The following is a 24468-nucleotide window of genomic DNA, read 5'->3' as shown; positions in this document are numbered from 1 at the left end:
TATAGAATGACCAAAATTGGAACTTTCCCTACATCCTGTACATGTTTGGCTGGACAGGTACAGCAGCGTTCCTCTTGCATCCCGAGGGAGGCCGTGTGCTCCCCCAGTTTCCCCAGGAGCTCTGCAGCCGCCTCTGCTCTCCGGGACGGGTTCGGTGGGAAGCGATGGGAGCTGACTCGGGCGGTTCCTGTCCCGCCTGTCCTGTCCCCGTGCACCTCAGCTCCCCAGGAGGGGTTCGGTGTGTTCTGGCACCGCTGGGCGCTGACCCGGGCGGTTCCGGTCCCGCCTGAGGCGCCAACTCCGCGTTCCGCATCCCCTTGGAAAAGGGGGCGGAGCCGGCAGGGACGCACGGCGCGCGCGGGGGCCGCCGGGAGTTGCAGTTCCTGAGCGCGCAAGTAACGCAGGCAACTCCATTTCCCGTCTGTCCTCAGGAGGCGGGGCGCGGGTGCGCGCGCGTGGTATGACGGGTATTGTAGTTCTTGCGCCGAGCCTCGGACGTGCGGCAGGAGGAGGGCCGGGGGAGATAAAAACTACTACGATGGCGGTAGGAGAGGCTGCCGGGAGGGGGTACGGCGGCCCGAGAGGCCACACTGCGCTCGCGTCGGGGCGGCGGAGCACACGCGGAATCCGCGGAGCGAGTGCTGAGTCGGTGCCGCCGCCGGCTCCCCCCTCACCCGGGAGACGCTTCGGGGCCGCGGAGCCTTGTGGGGCCGCCACAAAATGGAGGCGAACGGGAGCGGCAGCGGGAGCAGCAGCGACTCGGCTCCCGACTGCTGGGATCAGGCGGACATCGAGCCGGGCAGCGGCGCCGGCCCGGGCTGCGCCCCGCCGGCCGCGGAGGCCGAGGCGCAGCAGGAGCTGCTCGGGGCGGCCTTCAGCCGGCAGCTGAACGTCAACGCCAAGCCCTTCGTGCCCAACGTCCACGCCGCCGAGTTCGTGCCGTCCTTCCTGCGGAGCGGCCCGGCGCCCGGCCTGCCGCCGCCCTCGCCCCCGCCCGGCCTCCCGCCGCCGCCGCCGCTCGGTAACCGCGGGGCCGGCACCGCGGAGGGCGAGGGAGGCAGGGAGGGATGGGGGCCATGTTGGGAGGGCGCGGGGCGAGCGGGGCGGGGGTGCCGGGCCCGCGGCGGCCGGGAAAGGGCCACGCGGGGCGGGCGAGGAGCCGGGCCGGGCTGGGCCGGGGGGCGGCGCGGGGTCCGGGGCGCGGGAGCGGGGTCCGGCCGCAGGAGGGTCCCCGGGCGGGAGGAGCACGGCCGGGGCAGCGGACAGGGGCTGGGCAGGGGGCGGCGGCAGCACCGCGGGGGAGCCGCTCCGGCCCCGAGGCAGCCCCGGGGTCGGGGGGGCCCGGCGGGGGGAGGCCGCGGGGCTGTGCCCGAGGAGCAGCAGGAACCGGAGGCTCTGGCTCCCTGCGGGTCCCGTGTGCGTTTCGCGGGGACCTTTGCTCGCAAAGGGTCACCCATGATGGGACAAAACCACATAGCTCTGCTCTTTCTATAATACATAAAATCAATATAATATATGTCATATATATAATATATAACATGTAACACTCTAGGAGTTGTTGAAGATTTTGGAGGTTATAAATTTAGTGTTGCTGGGGAGAAAAGCACTTCTTCAGCCACCAGGGCCTCAGATGTATCTTAAATGTCTTTTTGAAGATTATATCAAGTAATTTATTTTTTTTCTTAACATAATGCCGATAAAGGATTAGTAGGGAAGGGAGTTTTGTCCAGCTGGCCTCAGCTAATGGAATAACCTGAAATTTACCCTGCTTTTAATTTCAAAGGATCTTTGTGTGCGCAACCAATGTTTATACTAGATTTACTTTGCATATGGGAAATTAAAGGAGACCTACTTTTTCATTTTCAGCTCCAAACTGAAGGTTCTTCCAAACATTGGACATGCTGCTTAACTTTGTGTTAGTATTTTAATGTCACTCCTGCAGCTAAGGAGTTTGAAATATTCCTAATTTTTCTTATAATTTTCGGTATCCCTATTGGTATAATATGAAACAAGCTAGTGTTTCAGGTATTTATCTAGTAATTTAATTTCACTAAAGACACTAGTTGTTACATTATGTTGGCTTGATTTCCTGTTGGTTGTGGCTTATTATTTATTGTGTTTTTCCTTAATATATTAATTGGTCTTGATCTCCCTAGTATCTAAAGTTAATAGTTGTTAACAACTAAAATATGACACTTTAATATTTTTCTAAGAGAATATTAACCTGTTCCTTATGTTAGATTGTATGTTCTCTACAGCTGTTCAGCACTCCTGATTTTTAGCAGAAGTTGTAGCTCATTTACTGTGCAGGCAAGTAGTGTCTAAGTGCATTAATGTAAACTTCAGAGAAGCCATGGGCAGGCTCTTGAATTCCATTTAGAATAAAGGTATCTGTTAAAGCTCACAGATTAGAGGTAGACTGGGTACCTTGGGGCACACGTGGTGCACCTTTGATTTATCTTCAAAATCCATTCCTGTATTTTTCAGATACTGCAATCTGAATCAAAAGTTTGGGGCTTTTAGCTATGTAATCAATACTGAAAGATTTTTTTTTTTAGTGTTTTGAATATTATTAGAATAATTTTGATTTTTTTTTTTCCTGGCTGCTTTTTTAAGGTTTCATCTAAGGTGTTCTATAGTTAATTTTTTTTTTTCGGAATTCAAACTACATCTCCTCACCTACTAATTTTTTCTTCACTTTCCTTTTCTCCACTCTTTTGCTACTTCTACAACCTGTGATGAGCTTCTTCTTTCCAGAAATTAGGGATGGCTTGAAAACTGTCTGATGATCTGAAGTGATCAGGATAGCTTTGCTTTGTGTCTTTGTTGCTGAGTTACATTTCCTACATAGTGCTAGAATCCACCTGGCTTGAATTTACCTTGATTGCTATATCTTCTTGAAGGTTCAGGATTTTCAGTTTCTCTAGAGTAGCTTCAATATCCCTAAGATTAGGCAGAAAAAAACCTTAAGTTAAAAAATTCTATTTCTTTCTTAACTTGAATACTGTACTTGCTAGGTACTGCTCCAGGTCTGCTTGCTTGGTTGCAGAAGATAATTGACATCTTCTCCTTGCAGATGTTTGTATAAGGTGACAACTACTTTCCTGGCTGGAAGAACTAGGTGGAGCTTGCTCTGGAAAGAAGTCAGAACAACATGTGATTAGACAGTGGTGCTGAATAGGTTACTTTGCAGCAGCCCAGTTTGCTTTTGTTCCCGTAGGGAATGAGGTGCTCTGTGACACTCATTCTTCATTACGTAGTTTGTAGTAGGGAAGAACCTAAATTAGTCTTGATACATCTAAACCTTAAGAAATCTAAAAAGTTGGGTGTCACTTGAGGAATTTCAGTGGCCTAAAGTTAAGTTCTAGTAGTGCTTTTCTTCTTGGAACTTTCTCTTGGTGAGGTTTTGCTCAAGTCATAATTCCTTAGTAATTCAGAGGCCATTAGAGATCAGGATAAATGTGTAGTAGCAGCGTGGCATATAAAAATTCCACAGGACTGATTCCATTGTGTGGCTGCAGTGTGTAAGAGTGTTTCCTTTCATGTACACTAACTTAATGTTTCTAGTAATTTGAATAAAATTCCTGTCATTTATGTTTAGAGCACAGAAGGAGCACTCTCAGAAGTCATTTATGGAATAAGATGTTAACTTTCTAAAACTGGGAAACTCCTGAGACCTGCATTCCTAAAGCTTGGTTTCAAACTGGTTTACACGTGCTTTCTTTTGATTGGAAATTGTATATTAGGAAGAAAGCTGACTGATTTTACCACCCATATAACTTATGCTCCCCGTTAATTTAATTCCAAAATAATTCTGAAACTATCATTTGATTATATGGGAAAAGCATACTATTTACATTTTTGAACCTAAGGAATATACTAAAACCAGTATGTTCTAAAGGTTGTAGCTATGAGGATTTACATTTATCAAATTGTGTCCAAGTCAAACTCATTTGTAGAAAATCTCTCTTTGCTGAATTCTGTTGGAAATGTGAAATAAGACTTTGGTTTTCTGTCTGTGACAGCCATGGCTGCAGCACAGTTCTGTGCCAGGTGAGCTGGGAGGGTGTCACAGACACTTTGTACTTCTGGGGAGACTCTGGCAGTTGCTGGACTAGCAAACTAAACTCAATTAAGGCCATGTGTGATAATGAAATGACAGTGGATTGTGTTAGGGCCTCTAAACGTTCCTAGTCACACCTGTGCCTTGCAACTTCACTCTTTAGTTTCTATGACTTCTTTCTGTACTATGTTTCATTGATTTTGTAGATGTATGTAGCAGAAAATTACATTTTTTCTCTGTTTCTATATCAAGGCATGGTTCAGAGGGAATAGCTAACACCAACATCTGATTAATAAGATTTCTATTTTTTTTTAATTGGGTATGAGAGAATCAAAATGTTTTTGAAAATGCAGCATCAATCTGCATTTTTGTGGTTCAGTTTTGAATAGTAGTTCTTGAATACTCACAGGATTCTTGGTAAAATTTATCACAGCTTCCTTGTATGGTCTTTATGGTATTTTGTGTTAGTTCTTCTTTTCAGAAATAATTTTTAAGTATTCACTGTTGACTCTGCTTGGAGCAGGAGACTAAACTAGCTAACTCCTGGGATATTTCCAACCTGAATTGTTCACTGATTTGAAGTATGCAGTGGTAGTAGCAAGAGAAAAAAGCATCCTTAGTATGAAAGCAATAAGAATAAAAAGTGTGACATGCAGCAGTGGGTGTAAGGAAAGCATTTATCCTTTTGGTGGTATTAGGGCTACTGTTTAGTTTGGTAGTTCTCTTGACCACTTCAAATTAATTTCTGAAGATCTTTGCTAATGACTCCAGTTTAAACAACTTGCCCCTACAGTTCTGAGCCAAGCAAACATCTGGCTTAAGATTCAGTGCCCCTGTTTGCTTCACTCCCTAAATATCCTCACTTGCCTGCAGTAGTCACTCCTGAAGCAGTTGAATTCAAGCAGCTGGACATCCTCAGCCTTCAAGTGCTGTGAATAAATGGATATAACATTTTTCTTCCTGCTTTTCCCTGCCCTCATTTTTTCTGACCTTGTAGCAGCTGGGACATCCATATGTCAGTCAGACACAAGAGGTGGAGTTTCAGTATCATCTACTTCAGTTCTGAAACCTGTAGTTTGCAGAGCAGGATGAGTTATCTGTACCACTGTGTTCTCCAAAGCCTGGTATCTCATTTTACACTGTAAGACTCTTCAACGTCTCAGTCCTCAAGAACTTCACTTTGCATATGAACTTGCTGAGAAAGGCTTGTCTAAGACAGTAGCCCACAGTTCAAGAAGCTGTTATGTTTAAGGGCTACATGGTTTTTCATGTCAGCCTTGGAACAGCCCTGTGCTGATGATCTCCTCAGCAGTGCTGGTAGTGTTACTGTTAATGCTTCAGAACTGCAAACTGGAACTGCTCAATGGCAGCAAATCGGGGTTGTATTGTCAGTGCCAGTATATGGGATAAATTCTTATCTGAAAATCTTGGTTTGAGTTGTCACTTGTCTATCTAGAGCAGTCTTTGTATCAGCTTCTCTAGACAGGTGAGCTGTGCAGCCACTTGTGAAACTGGGTGCAGAGAAAGGCTGGATGTCTTGGCACTGCTGGGTGATCAGATAGACCATACCTGTGTGGTGCACTCAGGGTGCCAATGTGCTACACAGATGTCCTTTGTCTACACCTAAAGTGTCCCCAGGAAGGTGGCCAGGATTGTGTTGCTCCTGTTAGAATAATTCATCACCCTCGTGGCCTTGCATGACTCCAGTAAAAGACACACAAACCCCTGGGGTCAGCTGTGCACTGCAGGGGCTGTCCTGGGGGCTAAGGCAGCCTGCTGGCCATGTGTGTGTGGCACTCTGCTTTGGGCTACTGCTTGAATGTGTTTGAAAGCATGGTGTTATCTTAAAACTTGATTGCTCTATCAAAATGAACACAAAAATAAATTGGGATAATTCTTGAATTCTATTTATAATCTGGTTTTACAGTTCCACTTAAGGAATTTTGGCATTTTTCTCCTGTTTTGTGCTGACAGATATGCAAGGAAAAGAAGCAGCTGATTGTATGAAGCCAAGATAGAAAGATGGTTTTATTTTGTGTTTTTTATTATGAAGGAATAAAGCAGTCATAATTTAATCCATTAAATTAATGACTATGTTTTGAAGAGGTCTGTGGGAAAATGACAGTGATTGTATTCATTACAAAAGTTAGTTTAGGGCAGGAGATGCAATACTAAATATATGAGTCAAAGATACCGAGTTATGAGAGATTTTTGTCAGAGTGGAATCCTGAACTGTTGAAATACTGAGCTTGGTTTCCTGATTATCTGTCTTAAAAATCAAGTTATCAGCTGAGCACAAATACTTGGCCTTAAGCAGAAGAGGACTTCACTATATTCCCTGAAAATCCCCATAAGCTTTTTTAAACTTAGTTGTTAAGGAGCATGTCAAGTTTAGATAAGATAAGCTTAAGGTGTGTCCTCACTGGGGAAGGAAGAAGGTGGGTCTTTTACTAAGCTAACACGTAATAAAAGCCTATGAATATGAAGCAAGTGCTAATTATTTTTTGTGAATTTTACAGAATCAGGTTAAACTATTAAAGCTGCTTTTGCATTGGTGCATTTTAAAAACTGGTGTGTCCAGTGGTGAAGCTGGGGCATAGGCTATAGAGCAGAGCAGAGAGAATAAGTTAATTTTGGGTTTAACTTTCAAAACAACTGCCTTACAGTGAACTCCTGAAAACCTTTTCTTTCTGTACAATTTTAAGTATTGAGTATAAAGCACTTTGTTTAGCTGTATTTGTGCTTGACATAATTTTTGTGTGTTTTTGTTATCTAAGAATCTCTTGGGGCTTTTTTTGTTCTGCTTTTCACGCTGTGTGTGTTTGATGCGGACTTTTATTTTTTTACTCTGCTGTAATTCCCTTTATGCTTTCATTTAAAAAAAGGGGGGCAAACATCTGTTATGTAATGCATGAAAACTGGTGAGACTGTATGACTATTGTGTAAAGATGTGCTGAACTCAGGTATTGGAATTACACATTCAAAAAGGTGATGGGAATCCTAAGGTGGGTGTCATGTGTTTCTTCACTCTTCAGGAATTCCTGTGAAGGAACTTGATGCCTGTATTAGAGAAGCAGTAACAAATTCACTCTACAGGCATCTAAGTTTTGTAGATAAGATGTTTATTTCAGGCTGAATTTGTCTTTTTAAATTTTTTACTTTTTTTTTTTAATCTCTCTGCTGTGTGGTGCAGAGTTTCTCTAACTCTGTAGTCTATCCCAGTTGTCAGGTTCCAGTCCTGTCTGGGTTCTTATCACTCCAGCAGCAGAGCAGGCTGGGAGCTGAGTGCTGCTGTGTATTGTGCCAAATTTATGCCTCTCATCAATTCTGTGAATTCATTTGCATTGTGCTTCAGGTAACTGATGTTCAGGAATTACCAGTCAACCACTGGGCAGTTCTTACTTGTGTGGAGACCTTTATCAGCTTTTTCTGGGCATCTGGTAAACACTGAGGTTTGTGTAAAGATGGAGGTTGTCACTACTGCTTAGCAACTGAGTTTGACTTTAATGCTGTGTTTTAACCACTGTTCTAATATTGATTCTTACCAGCTGTACCTGTTCTAGGTATGAAAAACTTGCTACATTCTAATAGAAATTTAAAGAGCAATTTTCTATTGTTTATCTACAAGCATTCTAATATGTTAGTGCTGCAAAGTTCCTAGCTTATAGTCTTTTAAAACAATATTTTCAGAGGTTGGATGATAACTTCAAATTTGTTGTCCTTGTGCAGCTTTGGTTATTGTACAACAGAAATGCAAACAAGTACAAAACTTGATGTGATATGCTACAAACTTATCAGTAGTAGAATACTGTGTGAATGAAGTAGGCAGAGTGGATTCTTTGGGACATGAGATCTGTTTTAAAGAGATCAGTCACTGGGTTTTACAAGTTGTGCAGTTTTGGACTCTGTATTGGTAGTGCACATACTCTTCCAGTGAATTTTGCATTTAAAAAATCCCCACAATTACCTTTTTTAGACAAGACTCTGAATTACATAATGTCATTGTCTGATAGCACCAGTAGATAAATGCAGCATCTGTATCCATTTTTGCCCTTGGCATTGACAACAGAGATATTCCAAAAAATGTCCTAAGGCTCTGATGTTGAGCAGGACTAAAGCTAAGCCACTCAGTCCATGTAATACCATGGATAAGATTGCAACAGCAGTTCTTGACTTAGGGCTTGAAGGAGAGATGGAGATGGCTAGGTGTAAAATCCTCAAGCTGCTTGTCATGCATAAATCCAGTCATTTGAGGCATTTTAAAATTGGCATCACTTAAGGCATGTCCTGACTTTAAAATCAGATTTGCTACAAAGGACGTTTTGAGTCCCTCTCTATGAAAGATTCCTGTCTGGATGATCTTCACAGATGAGAAGAGGTGGCAGACCAAAATGCACCAGCCCTGTGCTCTAGGGAAGCAGTAGGATTGCATCCTTCTTTTCAGATGATGGTCTTAAGGCACTTTTCAGGCAATCTGTTCACTTCCACATGGAGTATGGTAAATCTGAGCCTTTGTCTGAAATAACCTGACATTACCTGAAATTGTTTATCAGAAGTAAACAGTTACTGTGGAGAGTGAGTTTTTTTGTCACTTAGAGCATGTTAGTTTTGAAATTAAGTTTCTTTATTTATTTGGTTTCTTAACAATAATTTTTTAGTGAGTGGTTTATGTTTCTTTCTGCTTTGAAGAAACAGTATATGTTTGATACAATTCAGTGTCTTCTTCCAAAGGATGTCTGCCACTTGTGTACCAAAGTGCCCAGAGTTTAATAAAAGGCTGTGGTTGTAGCTGACTGTCTGTTCCCCCCTGGTTGTGTGGCACTGCTGCTCTTTAGCATCCATGCACAAACTGTCTTACTGACTCTTGTGTGCTAGGCCTGTACAAAATTTACAGAGGAAATTTTTATTCTTCTTCTTCTTCTTCTTTTATTCTTCTTCTGTTAGTTGTGAAGAAACTTTTTTCCTGTCTGCATACCTGCTGTATTGCAGACCAGAAAGTAAAACCTGAGTTTATATGAATGGTTTTGACTGACAGTATATTTCTCAGAAATTAACTAGCTCTCCAACCACTCGTAGAACGTCTGTTCCAAGGCAAGTGCATTAATATTGCCATTTGATACATTTTTCATTACAGACAAACTTCTGGAGTGAAATCAAAAGCTTGTTGAAATGATCTTGTAATTAAAATATTTATGCATCCCAACCACAGTATGTGTGAAATAGCCAACAATCTTTGATGTGCTACTAAATGGAGGCTTTAGGTTCATACCTGGATTTTGTGCCACCTGCTTACCACACTCAAAAATGGGCTGCTTGGAGTCTTTTCCAGCAGCCAAAGGGGAGTGATAGATCATTTCTTTAAAAAGATCTAGGGTATTCTATTCTTATGCTTTTACTGACTGTATGAATTCATTCTCTTCAAGCCTGGTTGGTTTGGTTTTGGGAGTGTAGTTCATGTGTGATCCAAGGCAGGGCTGCAGGCAGTGCTTCCATTTGGGCATTGCTGCTCATGTGTGATCCAAGGCAGGGCTGCAGGCAGTGCTTCCATTTGGGCATTGCTGCTCATGTGTGATCCAAGGCAGGGCTGCAGGCAGGGCTTCCATTTGGGCATTGCTGCTCATGTGTGACCCAAGGCAGGGCTGCAGGCAGGGCTTCCATTTGGGCATTGCTGCTCATGTGTGACCCAAGGCAGGGCTGCAGGCAGTGCTTCTATTTGGGCATTGCTGCTCATGTGTGATCCAAGGCAGGGGTGCAGGCAGTGCTTCCATTTGGGCATTGCTGCTCATGTGTGATCCAAGGCAGGGGTGCAGGCAGTGCTTCCATTTGGGCATTGCTGCTCATGTGTGACCCAAGGCAGGGGTGCAGGCAGTGCTTCCATTTGGGCATTGCTGCTCACGTGTGACCCAAGGCAGGGGTGCAGGCAGTGCTTTCACTTGGGCATTGCTGCTCATGTGTGATCCAAGGCAGGGGTGCAGGCAGTGCTTTCACTTGGGCATTGCTGCTCATGTGTGACCCAAGGCAGGGGTGCAGGCAGTGCTTCCATTTGGGCATTGCTGCTCATGTGTGACCCAAGGCAGGGGTGCAGGCAGTGCTTTCACTTGAGCATTGCTGCTCATGTGTGACCCAAGGCAGGGCTGCAGGCAGTGCTTTCACTTGGGCATTGCTGCTCATGTGTGACCCAAGGCAGGGGTGCAGGCAGTGCTTTCACTTGGGCATTGCTGCTCATGTGTGACCCAAGGCAGGAGTGCAGGCAGTGCTTTCACTTGGGCATTGCTGCTCATGTGTGACCCAAGGCAGGGGTGCAGGCAGTGCTTCCGTTTGGGCATTGCTGCTCTTGTGTGATCCAAGGCAGGAGTGCAGGCAGTGCTTTCACTTGGGCATTGCTGCTCATGTGTGACCCAAGGCAGGGGTGCAGGCAGTGCTTCCATTTGGGCATTGCTGCTCATGTGTGACCCAAGGCAGGGCTGCAGGCAGTGCTTCCGTTTGGGCATTGCTGTGCCCCCTCCCTGGTTTGCTGCTGGCCACTGGCTGTTGTGCTGTGACCCACATTCACCCTGCCTGCAAAGCCCTGTCCTCTGGCCCCCTGCCAGCTCTCCAGGCGCTGCTCCACTTTAGAGGAGTCTGCAGCAAATACGCAAACAGTGCGAAAGCAAAGAGGCTTAGAAGCAGGTCCTTCTCTGGGTGCCTTTGTTCTTTTGAGGGGATTTGTTTCATCTTTAGGTCCCATCATGCGTATAGAGCAAGTGATGCTCTAAGATCTGGGTTCAGAATTCAGTTGAAGGAGAGCTGGAGTACAGCTAAACAGAGGCTATGAATTTTGTATGTGGTTGAAAAACAAGAGAACTTGTTTCAAAGCATTATGTTCTCTTGGTATAAGTTCAACTTAGAACAAGAGAAAACTACGTAGGTTAAGGTTTTAGGTATAGTTATAGAAGGCCCCTTGATCATGTGAAATAACATCCCAAAACATTGAGTGGTGTGTTAATTGCAATGTATCACTTCTAGTGGGTTTAATAATTGTTACACCTCAGCATAAAATGTAGTGGCATGGTTTAGTGTATGAGAGGGTTGAGGAATTTATCCACAAAGCCATACTTGTGGCTTTGGTAGATGACATGGCCAGTGGGATTGCCTCCATGTAATGGGACTGTGCTCTGGTGTTTGAGAGGACTGGCAAACTTACCAGACATCTGAATGAATTTATCATCTCTTGACCTTAATAACTACAGAAGATGTTAAGAATTTTAGTAGCTTGTTTCTGTTTCCTATTCAACATTTAACAGAAATGAGACATAAGAGCAGTGTAGACATGGCTGTAAGACCCTTTCCCTGCAGTTGTGACACCACATTGTGTCTTTGGATACAATGAAACTGCTTGGCTATTTTTGAACACCAGTTAGACACTAACACTTACCAACAGCCAGCATGCTCAAAGAGGATGGGCAAGTAAAATACTGTGTATAGAAAATTGCTTGCTTTAAGTGCATCTTTCCATTCAGGTGGAGAAATGGCTTGTTTTTAGAAGTGGTATATTATTTTCACCATGTCTAGACAGTGTTCTTAGCAGTACTTGTGCTTAGAGGCTGTGTTTAGTACCACTTGGCAGGGAGGGGAGTCATTATTCTTTCCGTACAATTCTTGCAATAAAATTGGGAGATGGTCTTTTATGGCAAAGTTTGGAAATTGGTAACATCATTGTACTTTAAAAGATAAACTTTTTTTCTCTGCAGGTGCACCTGTAGAGCCTTCTCCAGAGGAGCAGACAGCCTCTTGTGAAGGTAGTCATTTTTCTTCATTCCATGATTTTTTAAAAAATTATTGCAAATAATCTCTTTTAAATCTCTATGAACCTTTTCCAATCTTCATTATCCTCATACCACTTTTGTAAGGCAATGTGATTATCTGTATTTATTTACAGTTTCATGGGCAATTGGGGAAAGGCTCATAAAGTGGCTTATGGAAGATCATAAAATTAGTATGAAGCAGAATTTTTGAAATGAACCTGTATATTAAAAAGCTTTGGCAAGTGCCAAAACATCTGAACTATCCTTTTATTCATTTAGTCACTCTTTTTTCTTTGTTCTTGATTACTGTCATGCTAAGTATATGTCTAATGATTCATTTCCCCCCCCTTTTTTTTCCTTCTAGGTTCAAATGCTGCTGTTAACATGGAAATTTCAGAATCTGTTGGTAAGATGAGAATTGTTCCTTTTTACTATGATAGTACTACCATGTACTACTGCAGTGCTTTTGCTGAATCACTGCAAACAAAATAGTAGAGCCTTTACACTTACAAATAGTCCTTAGTGTACTTTGTTGTATCTTTATACTTGGGTGAGGAAAGAGGTAATGGAACACTAGTGTGCATTGAGAGCTGCAGCTGGATTGCTTGGACACTGTAAAATGATGAGTGCTTTATTAAAAAATAATTTCATATTACCAAATAGCCCCATTAACATGTGTGGAATGGTGATTAGCAAAAAACTTTAAAATGGTCAGCAATGTGAACAATCAGAACATAGAAATTGTATCTTTCTTATTGTTTTTATAAGGCTTATGAGTGAACTTAAACTATAATCCCTCTCCTTTGCTTTCTAAACATATGGTAGTGTGTGTCTGTGGATTCAGACTACTGTGCTGGTCTGAGTGGATCTTCAGATTTGCTTTTTCTTTGTAAAATTGTTGCCTTGTTAAAACAGAAGTTTCTATACCCTAGATTTCTTATGTCAGCACACAAGCTAGCTTGAAAGCTCCTGGTCTAAATCATTTCAGAAACAAGCAGCAGTTGTCCCTTTTCTATAGGAAAATGTTAACAGACCTGGTAGCTTTGTGATGGTGCCTTTGGGGCAGGGGCTTTTCCCCTTGTAATTCTTTTTAATTTCTTTATCTATTTGAATATATCTAATTGGTTCATTTTTAGTGGAAAATGGAGAGACAGAAATGTCCCCAGAAGAGTCATGGGACCACAAAGAAGAGCCCAGTGAAGCAGAGCTAGGAGGGGGTCCTGCAGGGGATGCGGGGCCTTCTGAGGAGAGCGCTCAGGAAATGATGGAAGAGGAGGAGGAAATACCAAAACCGAAATCTGTTGTAGCACCTCCAGGTGCTCCTAAAAAAGAGCACGTAAATGTAGTGTTCATCGGACACGTAGGTGAGTTCTGAGGAGGGGAAGTGTAAGAATCCGTGGATCCAAGTACTTGGATGTGTCTGTTGTGTGTTCATTACCTCTAACTCAGAGGATTAGAAATTAATGCTGCTCCTTGTATTCATGTCTTGAGGCTCACAGGAGCATTCATTCTAATGAAGCTGCTCTGGAAAAGGAAACATTTAAAGGTCTGTCAGGGGTAGAGGGCCAGGAGTAGAGTGTGTTGTCTTAGACACATCAGTGCCTGTGTTCATGATTTCTCAAGCAGCTGCTCCTGTTGAGTGCTCAAGTGATATATCTGTATTTATGACCTGAAGAACAAAATCAGAAAATGGTGCTTCTTTTCTACTTATTTTAGGGTTCTTGCTATTAGATTAAAAAATATTATTCTGAATATTCAAATTAGTAGTGTTACAGCAATATATTAACATAATTCATGGTCAAAAGAAGCATTTATAGCAAAATATTTTCATTTAATAGTTTCAACAAGCTTCATAAAAACTTGGGTGGTGTCAGAAGTAGAGCAGAATTACTGAATCACAAGTTATAAGTAAATTCTGTCTTTTCATTTCTGTAGTTATTTACCACCTTAAAGGTACTGTAATTGAGTCCTTGGGTAAATTCAGAATAGAGTCACATGAAGTAAAGGGGCTGTGGGCAGAGGTACAGCCCAATATTGAAGACCAGCCCACACAGGTCATTAGGGACAGGGATCAAGGAAGCAGGGAAAGGGGTTTTGGAAGAGCTTCCCACTCTTGACCCTGGCTTTAGCTGGATCACTGCTTGGTGAGGGGGTTTTGTTATGGATAATGCTGAATTTATATATATGAAAACAGCATGTTCAAAATTTGGTGTAATGTAATTGACAGCAAATTATAATAGGAACAAGGGAAAGTGAAAGATGCTTCCAAAAACTTAGATTGTGGTTCAAAAAATGAATCCTTTGGAAATAACTAGATTACTTAGTTCATAATGGTCTGCTGTTTCTAGAATTTTACATTGTTGATGACTTGAATTAATTTTATTTTAGATGCTGGCAAGTCAACTATTGGAGGACAAATAATGTAAGGAAACTTAAATTTTTAGATTTCTTGTTCTTGTGAATTAAAAAACATCAATTAAAATGAGTAATATTTTCTTTATGGCTTTAATCAGCATATGTTAATACTTTTATAACAATGTTTCTGTCCCTGTCAATTGAGGTACTTACTGTCTTTGGAATTTTTTAATTCCAGCACATTAATGTTATTGCTATAGGATTTTCACTTAATAGAAGCAACTATGCAAAAGCAAAAATGATCAAATTTTTAAAATTAAACACTTTCTTAGAGCATGGCTGTTTCTCTTTGTATTTTAAAATGAAATTTGAAACAGCTTTATACCATTGGTTAAACTTTGTCCTTTCTGTGAAGATTAAAAAAAAATTAGTATCTTCATTTCCCAATCATAATAATCTGTGGGGATTGTATAAGTAACTATTTGGAAATACCTTTCTGCTTTCTCTAAAATTGCACTTTTATTTTCCCTCTCCTTAGGTATTTGACAGGAATGGTTGACAAAAGAACACTTGAAAAATATGAAAGAGAAGCTAAAGAAAAAAACAGAGAAACATGGTATGAACTTCATGAAGATAGCAGCACCCTTTGCCCTTTACTGCACTGAAACTGGTTTTAGTCTCTGTCCCAGAGACGATGGTGCTCTTGTCCGGGGTGGATTTTTTGTGGCCTCTTGTTTGGGTTGGGTTTTGTTGGGGGCAGTGAGTGTATACAGCACATGTAGCAGCCTCATTTCTGCTTCAAACAACTGCAAAATGGATTTTCCTTTTGAAAGCTTTCTCCTTTTGGCTGGAGGATAAAAGGGGTTCAGAGGGCTCTGGAAAAAGAGCAGTTAAAGACTTCCTTAGGGTAGAGCATCCTCAGGGGATGGGCATTGACCTGAACTCACTGAATCCTGTGTGAAGGGGAATAGAAAGGGTGACATGGTTTTTTCACCAAGCAACTGTTGTCCAAGCAGCATCTCCTCAGACACCCCCCAGTCACTACAAAACAAAAGCTAAGGATGGCTACAGGCTGCTGTTAATGGCAGAAACCATTACTGTGTTAAACCAGTTCAATTGAGTTGTTACCACTTTTTATCATTAGTAAGAGCATTTTTTTTCTTTATAGTCACCAGTTTTCACAAAACCAGAAGGATCTAAGTAGCTTTTTTTTTTAAATTTCAGTTTACCTAACTGAAAGCTAACTTGTTGTTGGCCAGTGGGAAAAATTATTAGGAGGGGACAAGAGTCTGTATAATGAAAATTGATTGAAGATATTGTGAATAAAGATAGTGTCTATTTCATAGCCAACTTCTGCTTAATATGTGCAAATAAATGAGAACTAGTAATTATAATTCTCAATAATGATATTGAGAGTGCAAGTCAGAACTAATGTTTTAGTTAATTATGCTGAGAAGGAAAAATTGTTTTGTATTTGATCCTGAGGTGTTTCTGAGACTGAGGCAAAGTTTAAATTATATGAGGTTAGATCACAGCTGAAGAACTTAGAAAATGAAACATGTTTATTAGAATTGTTAGAATCCTTATAGTTGTGTGAAGGAGAGCTGGCAGTGGGCTCTGCAGCTCATTGTACACACAAACCAGTCAGTTCAGTATTTCCAAGACCAGTAGTGACTTTACATTTAGCAATGCTGAGGTGGTTAAAATAAGTAAGAGAAAATGTCCCTTATGACTAACAAATTCTATATAAATGTAATAAAAATTGATACAACAATAGAGTGTTTGGGTTGGAATTTTTTAGGTACCTTTCTTGGGCCTTAGACACAAACCAAGAAGAACGAGACAAAGGTAAAACAGTAGAAGTGGGTCGTGCCTATTTTGAAACGGAGAAGAAACACTTCACTATTTTAGATGCTCCTGGACACAAGAGCTTTGTTCCAAATATGATTGGTGGGGCTTCTCAAGCTGATCTTGCTGTGCTGGTAAGGAGAAATCTGATACTTTTATTTTGCATGTGCTATGGAATTAAGTTTCTGGGGTTTGTTTGTTTTGTTTTGTTTACTTCTTTATTCTTTTAGTTACTTTCAGCAGGCAGAATTTTCAAATGTTACATTTACTGAGATGAGTGAGTTTTGGAGTAATTTAACAGCTTCTTAAAGCTGTTCACAGGTGTCATGTGAATTTTTTACATGTCAATGCAGAAACTAATGGGTAATACTGAGAATATACCAGTGCATTTTGGAAGCTTTTACTAGGTCTGACTACCCAGTTTTTTGAATAAGGCAGTATTATTGATTGTTCTGTTGAGAGAATTGTAGAACCTTTATTAAAGTATGTATCTTTAATTAGGTTATTTCTGCAAGAAAAGGAGAGTTTGAAACTGGATTTGAGAAAGGTGGACAAACAAGAGAACATGCCATGTTAGCAAAAACAGCAGGTGTAAAGCATTTAATAGTTCTTATTAATAAAATGGATGATCCAACTGTAAACTGGAGTAATGAAAGGTGAGTTTAATATTAAAAAACTAATCTTCACTGACAGATACTCCAATAGAATAATTCCTAGGTAAAGTAATTTTTGTATCCCATTTTTGCTGAAAGGATGGTTGAGTGGTGGACTAAAGGCAGGGGTTATAGAACTGGCAGGAAAACCAGAAGCTCAGTGCCCAGGACAGTGCTTCTCAATTAAGCTGGAAGCTCTGCACTCCAACATTCTCTATCAACTGCTTGGATCCATGCAGACACATCTAACAAACCCCCATGCATTCTAGTTTAATTACTGACTTGGAAACTTTATACTGAGTCTAAAAAAGGAAGGGTTTGTTTGAGTTTGCCAGAGTTGTGGGAGAACCTGCTGTGTGTTCTACCTGTGAGTTTGCCAGAGTTTTCAGAGAAGCTGCTGTGTGTTCTGCCCAGAATTGTGAAAGTTTAGTGGGAAGCCATGAGGGCCTGTGCAACCTTGGAATGTCAACCTGCTTCACTAAGAGACAAAGGCACACCCCATTCTCTGTCTTGGTCCTGCCCCAGCCTTCTGACATTACTGAATTCACCCCAAACTGAGAGGAGGCAGTGTGAGAGAAATAAATAGATTAAACCTAGTTGTAGGAGACTGAGGCAGCACTGCAGTGCCAGCCTGGAGCCTGACCTCAGGAGGTGTCTGTGGTCTGTCCTGGTCTGTCCTGGCCTGGATCTCTTGCTTTAAGCAGTTGCAGCTGGTGCTGCTGCTCCCCAGCCCTGTCACTGCAGCGTGGGCAGAGCACTGATGATGCTTTATGGGGCAGAGGAATGAGGGGGAATAGGGGAACACACAATACTGAGCTGTGCTGGAAGGCTGGGGAGAAGATGCAGATAGGCCTCCAGACCTTAACTAGGCTTGCTTGCTGCTCACACAGTAACTTAACTGATGGAACTGAAATGTCTGCGTGTTTTTTAAAGCACAGGATTATGTTATGCTGGAATAAGTGGAATTTACCTTGATCTGCTTGTCATTTTAATAGATATGAGGAATGTAAAGAGAAACTGGTGCCATTTTTGAAGAAAGTTGGCTTCAATCCCAAAAAGGACATTCATTTCATGCCCTGCTCAGGACTGACTGGAGCAAACCTTAAAGAACAGTCAGAATTCTGTCCTTGGTATATGTATGTATCTTAAATTGAGCAACTTGAATATTTGCTATATTTCAATAAAAGTAAATGCTTCAGTGAAGCTGGGAGGTAGCAGAGCGTGGTTTGTTGTAGTTGTGTGCCAAAGTGCTTGAGGAAGTACAGCCAGGGCAACAAGAACACAGCCATGCAAGGTGCCAGTGAAAAGCACTGGAAGCTGCAGAAGATTATCAGTAAAATATTAGCAGTGTTTGGCTGTGTGAGTTCAGTGCCTCACAAGCACTGGAATTTGCCAGTGATGCTGCAGCTGACGTTGCTGCAATGAGTAATTGTTTGATGTGAGCACTTTGCTTGAAGTTGTATTTTAATTAGGGACAAGCCATGCCTCTCAGTGGATGTCAAGTTTTTCAATATTGTTCAGTGTACTTTAAAAAGAATTAATGGAAATCACATTTAAACCTAGCTTATGGTTTTGTATTTCTGAAATATATTACACATCTGTCATGAGTTTCAAAGGAATAACTAATTTGTGTAAAATAAGCCTGTAATGTAACTTAAAAACATGCATTTCCTGAGTATTATTATGTTGGTTGAAGTAAAGTGGACTGCTGCTGGGATGTTATAATAAATTTAGCTATCTTAGAGGTCATTTTTCTAAATGATAAGATGAATATGATTGTTTTTGTTGGACTGCATTTATCCATTTTGAATAATTTTTTTAAATGGAAGGGTGCTCATGAAATTGAAACAATGCCTTCTGCTTTTTTAGTGGATTACCATTTATTCCATACCTGGATAATTTGCCAAACTTCAACCGTTCAGTTGATGGACCAATCAGGCTGCCAATTGTGGATAAATATAAGGTACAGATTAAAATAATAATATAGGAAGTATCAAGAGGCTGTTTTCAGATAGCAGTAAATGGACTATTTCCTGTACTTTTAGAGGGTATCTTTTTTCTTTGCTAATGTTACATTTCCAACTGTAGAATAGAGGAGGGAAGGGAAGTAAATAATTTAGGCATTATATGAAACTCCTAAAATCTGTAGTCTTTCATGACAACGATTTCCAAAATACTACTACTACTAATAATAATATCTAATTATTATTATATTATATATATATATCTAGATATATTATATATATATATCTAGATATTACTAATAATATCTAGCAGTGCTAGATATTCACAGAGCTGAGTAATCAAACTCAGAGGTAAATCATAAATAGAGGACTCTTCAGGAAAATGTTTTCAGTTGCTATGTAATGATTTCTCTTTGTGAAGGACATGGGCACTGTGGTCCTTGGGAAGCTGGAGTCAGGCTCTATTTGCAAAGGACAACAGCTTGTGATGATGCCAAACAAGGTATGGGAAGGTTTAGATATTTTAAAAATTTACTACCATAAAAAAAGAGCTTTGTTCTTAAAGATACTGATTACTTTAAATCAGAAACTGTTCTGTTGCCCTGTTGAGCACAACTAAGCTCTCCCATTTTACATGGGTGATGTTTCTGGGCACAGGGGGTGTTGTGTAGCTCCTTAGCAGAACTTGGATTCTCCTGCCTTAGTAAACTCATTGCTGGACTACAAATTATCACACTTCAACTGGATTTTATTTCATGTTTGTTGGCCACTTTTACCTGCTGTGGGTTAATGTTGCTCAAGAGTTTCTTCTTTCTTTCCCTCTTTCCTTTTTTTTTTCTTTCCCCCAAAGGGAAACAGGACAAAAAAAAAACTTGAAAAAGAATAATCTTCTTTTAAAAAATTTAGTTATTAGTAATTCATCATTCAATTTTTTAAATGTTCTGAAGCTTGACAGAACCAAATATAATTAACCTAAACTGTAATAGAATTATTTATTGAAATACTGTTATATTACAATCATTTTGTACCTGACTAAAATATTCACAATGAAAAACTATGTTTTTGTTTTCTTTAAGCACAATGTGGAAGTTCTTGGAATTCTTTCTGATGATGTAGAAACTGACTCAGTAGCCCCAGGTGAAAATCTAAAGATCAGACTGAAGGGAATTGAAGAGGAAGAGATCCTTCCAGGATTTATTCTCTGTGATCTCAACAACCTTTGTCATTCTGGACGCACATTTGATGCCCAGGTAGAATAACAACTTTTAATTGCTGTATAGAGGGGTAAAAAACATGGAAATATTTTTTGTTTTGCCAAATCTAAAACTTCAGTAGTTTGAAGTTTCAGTTCAGATTTCTTATTCACTGCCATATCTCTAAATGGGCAATAACATATATACTTAACACTGACATCATTAATTAGAGGTTTTAAAATATAAGTTGTTTTGAATGTAACTTCTCAGTGAAGTTTTAGATACTTAAAATGGTGAAAGCAAGACCTCATGAGGCTAGTTCTTCAGTTTTCTACTTTATAATATGAAAGTTAAAAATTTGGCTCTGATAAAAATTTATGTGTATATTGTTCAATAGACTTTTTAATATACTTCTGTATTGATTATTCTCTGTTCTTTTATAATTGAAATCAGGAAAAATGCACTTTTTTATTTTGAATTGTTTTACAGATAGTGATAATTGAGCACAAATCCATTATCTGCCCAGGTTATAATGCAGTGCTGCACATCCACACCTGTATTGAAGAAGTTGAGATAACAGTAAGTGTCATTTTAAGTTGTGATGTGAATATAAACAATCCAGTTGTTGGGATGAAGGGTTGTGTCAGTCATACATCTCTAGAGGAGCTAAAGCAACAAAGCTCCAGCCTTGAATGGAATTTTTGGTTGTGCCCTAACACAAACAAAAAGTGGCTGTAAGTGTTCCTGTTGGCATAAGCCTTCTGCAAAGTGGTGTATGTCGTGACTGAATAAACCATGCAAACTTTTTCATGTATTTGTTTGTAAGTATATTCTTTCTTAGACCGATTCTGTTTGTAAAAAACAGAAAAGTAACCCTTATTTTAGCACTTACAGCTATAATTTTTTTTCTTACCCAGGCCTTAATCTGCTTGGTAGACAAAAAAACAGGAGAAAAAAGTAAGACACGGCCCCGTTTTGTGAAACAAGATCAAGTCTGCATTGCCCGTTTAAGGACAGCAGGAACGATCTGCCTTGAGACATTCAAAGATTTCCCTCAGATGGGTCGCTTCACCTTAAGGGATGAGGGTAAGGCTGCTTCAGCAGCAGGTACTGACTGCTGCCAAAGCTTGCTTGGACTCAGAGCCACAGGCAGTGAGGTATTAAAATGCTGTTATCTAGGGGAAATCACTCTCTGGGTAACAATGGAAAAGTTAATCTAAGCAAATTGTTGTCATTGTGCAGAGTCCTTGCTAGTAACAGAGAGAGTTTTATTTGAGTAATGTACAGAAATATGCATTGTGAAACAAAAGACTGGATTTGAAAAATAACCAGCAGTGCTTTTTTAATGTGTCCTGAAATGTCCACCTACAATGTGACTACCACAGTTTCACTTTTTAAAGTTGAAAAATATGAGGGGGGTTGTATGTTAGGCTTTCACATGCACACCCTGGTAAAACTCACAGATTTGTGGGATATGTTTAAAATAAAGTATTTGAAGAATAGTAAACAGCTCTGGTAGTGATTCTGCCTTGCTTCCTCCTGAGATGAGTGTAGAAGCAGGCTCTCCACAATCCACTTTGTGTTCTCTGCTGTCTGAATAGCAGGCTTACTACTTCTAAATTTTTATTGTGCTTTTAAAATACACTGATGCTACAACATAATAATTTATTCTCTGTGATTTCTAATACTTAAGAGCCTGTATTTTGGGGCAGGTTTTCATGTTCTTGGAGATGTCTGCATTCCTTTCACAGTAAATATAACTCTGCTGTTTGTCTCCTTGGTTTAGGTAAGACCATTGCAATTGGAAAAGTTCTGAAACTGGTTCCAGAGAAGGACTAAGCGTTTTTCTCAATGACCCCGCACAATACTGTGAGGAAAATCGACTCAGCAAAAGCCTACTTCACACCGCCGTCTTATTTTCTGCCCATTGATAAACTTCTCCCCATATTTTGCAAAGACAAATTTCACAGCAAAGGTCCACATTATGTCAGCTTTCTCATATTGAGAGCTCTGCTATGCCACTGTTGAATTTTCCCAAAAACAATTTTTTTTTTCTCCCAAATTCTGCTTCCTTGGAAAGATTCGGCAATAGCTTTGTAAGTGATGTGGACATAATTGCCTATAATTATGAAAATCTAAAGGATTTTTAATGTTTAATTTCCCCCAGCATCTCTATTAAGACCTCTTTTTTCCAGGCAGATCATTCAGAGTGTGCGAGTGTGTGTGCACATGTTACAAAGATGACTACCATGTTAATAAACTATTCAATTTGAAATCTTTTTCGGTATTGGAATTGCTTTTCAATAATGTTTTTTATCCGGATGTAACGCAGTTGCATTAGCTTTTTAACTTCCCAGTAACCCAGATATTTGGTTACTTGGACTTTTCTAAACTCCTCAGCCTCCCCACACACACAGTTTTAAATGAGGCAATTGGGCACTCAACCAAGTTTGTATTAAAATAATTAGGTTTGCCCCTTCCCTTTCTTCAATGCATTCTGAAAATTAAAAAACATTCATGCAAATGTGGCACCTTCATTAGCTTTACATTTGTTAATATCTTCAGCAAATTTAGGTTGACCTAACATCATTACTAGACACAGGAAGTCAATTTTGAAGGCTAGAACTACATATTGTGTCTTTATACAAATTCAGCATTATTAAATTCTTAACTGCAGAAAATGCTAACAACCAGTAAATCAGCGAAACTTGCAAAAATAGGAGAATCTGTGGCAATAGTGCCTATTAGTATTTATAAGAGCTACATTTTGTGGGAGAACTGGGCCAATTAAAAAGTGCCAGTTACATAAATTACTCAGTTCACCCTGTCTTTAATTTAGAGAGCTGGATAATCCTTGCTGTTTTAAAGATCAGTCTGAACTGAGAGGGAGAACGACTATTTAAATCCCTAAGAGTTTGCACATACCGAAATATGGGAGGGTCAGAATCAAGCACAGTCTGTAAATTTTTGCATATCAAAAAGCAATGTAAGCTTATGAGGACCAGTCAAGTTTTTCTTGAGAAATTAAAGCAAAACTGGTTCAAAGTGAAGCTTACTCAGTACAACTTGAAGGAGCTGCATAATAAAACCCTATTTAGCTGCACTTTGAAAATGGACTGTCTGCAATTGCTGTCCTGATTCTAACAATTAGGATGAAGGCTAAGGGATTTTTTTCATTTTCCAGAGTATTAGTAGTAATTATTAAAAGGTATCTTCTGAGCTTCTTCAGAATATCTTAAACTAAACATTCTCAGCTGTAAAATCGGTGAGCCCCTCTTCTCCCCCAAAGATTTACAGTCTAGTGACTGTATCTGAATTGAAACTCAAAACTGAAACAGATTTACCTTTTTTGGGATTTTTTTTTTGTTTTGTTTGTTTCTTTGTAACTGTGGAACTCCCATTCATTTCACTTACAGCTACATTGTATGGACAGAAGAAGTTATTGTCCTTCAGTTTCATATGACTACACTTGTAGCTACCGTAATGCATGGAATTTAAATAAATTTTATTATGTCTGCAAATCTCTGGGTTTTATTTTTTTGGTAAATCAGGGTTTAAAAAGTAACTTTTTTTTTTTTTTATTGTTTCTACCAAGTGAACAAAACCCACAGTTCCTTGGATCTTAAACTAATGAAGAAATTAAAAGCCAGGGAAACTTACTGTCTTGTTCATATTCTGGACTGACAAGATTTCCAGATAGCCAACTGACTTGAAGTAAGCTCATGGATTTGAAATTTGCAGTGACCATTATTGGAGAATACTTACAGTTAAATTCCTAAATTGCTAGGTCCTTTAAAACTTTTTTCTTAAGGCATTGAAGTGTATCTGAAAACTACATGATGCTCCAGCATCAGTTTTCCACTGTTGAGGAAACTTAACGTGGGATTTTAAAACTTCATTATTTTGAGGCTGGACTGAGTATTTAATATTAAACTGAATAATCACCTGGTGGGTTGGAGTATCAGTAGATAGAAAGTCAGTATTTCCATTATTCATCCCATCTAGTACATTTGATTACCATTTCCATAATTCCAGTTAATGTCACCTGGTCTGTAAACTGAGAGGTTGTATGATTATAAATTCATTAACAGAATCCACATTATGCAATTAAAGATATTCCTATCCTGTAGGAGGTTTTTATTTGGGTATAAAATATTTGCATTCTATAGCAAATATATGAAAATGTAAGGCATAAATGTACAAAAATTGGCTGCATTTTGGGGAGAAGAGCTGGAATTACACTGTATTTGAGTAGTCCTCAGATTACATCTCAACTTTTTCATTTCATCTCCATTCTACATTTTATAGTCCCATTTTTGCTACTATTAAATACAGCTAAATCTAGATGAAAGAAGACAAAAAGATAATGTGGCTTTGTTGGAAATAAACACTATTTGCTGATTCACTGATGTAATAAACTTTTTTAAATTACCATTTTGAATATTTCCTTTTGTGAAAATGTGATATGCTGCTTTGAAGATGATACAAAAACAAAGGAGCTGTGCAACCACAACAGTTGAAAGGATGGAGGGGAAAAAAAGAGGAAATAAAAGTTGGATTGAAGATACAGCACCCCTAGGAGCACTGCCAGGGTAACTGGGCTTGCAT

The 24468-nt window shown here is 40.1% G+C and overlaps 1 protein-coding gene across 1 annotated transcript; it reads left to right on the top strand.

Moving 5' to 3' along the window:
• The first annotated feature begins 549 nt into the window (after window positions 1–549).
• Window positions 550–24294, top strand: GSPT1 (G1 to S phase transition 1). Its single transcript, XM_071444189.1, has 15 exons — window positions 550–1021; window positions 11794–11841; window positions 12212–12253; window positions 12984–13211; window positions 14236–14269; window positions 14741–14818; window positions 16004–16184; window positions 16552–16706; window positions 17699–17839; window positions 18573–18666; window positions 19089–19169; window positions 19744–19917; window positions 20350–20439; window positions 20778–20946; window positions 21647–24294. The coding sequence occupies exons 1-15, from the start codon at window positions 721–723 to the stop codon at window positions 21697–21699; spliced, it is 1869 nt and encodes a 622-aa protein (XP_071300290.1). The 5' UTR covers window positions 550–720; the 3' UTR covers window positions 21700–24294.
• The last annotated feature ends 174 nt before the right edge of the window (window positions 24295–24468 follow it).

This window comes from Agelaius tricolor, unplaced genomic scaffold, assembly GCF_023055355.1.
Source record: "Agelaius tricolor isolate 1412-34295 unplaced genomic scaffold, bAgeTri1.0.p SCAF_19, whole genome shotgun sequence".
Taxonomy (NCBI): domain Eukaryota; kingdom Metazoa; phylum Chordata; class Aves; order Passeriformes; family Icteridae; genus Agelaius; species Agelaius tricolor.
Note: the sequence above shows the minus strand (reverse complement) of the source record. Positions and strands in the feature narration are given on the sequence as shown.

What these genes read in the sequence shown, in the direction of transcription:
- GSPT1 (XM_071444189.1), top strand. Translation starts at nt 721, where the DNA reads ATGGAGGCGAACGGGAGCGGCAGCGGGAGCAGCAGCGACTCGGCTCCC. An exon ending in GCAGACAGCCTCTTGTGAAG is followed by an intron (nt 11,842 to 12,211) that starts GTAGTCATTTTT and finishes TTTTCCTTCTAG; the next exon opens with GTTCAAATGCTGCTGTTAAC. An exon ending in AGTGTTCATCGGACACGTAG is followed by an intron (nt 13,212 to 14,235) that starts GTGAGTTCTGAG and finishes ATTTTATTTTAG; the next exon opens with ATGCTGGCAAGTCAACTATT.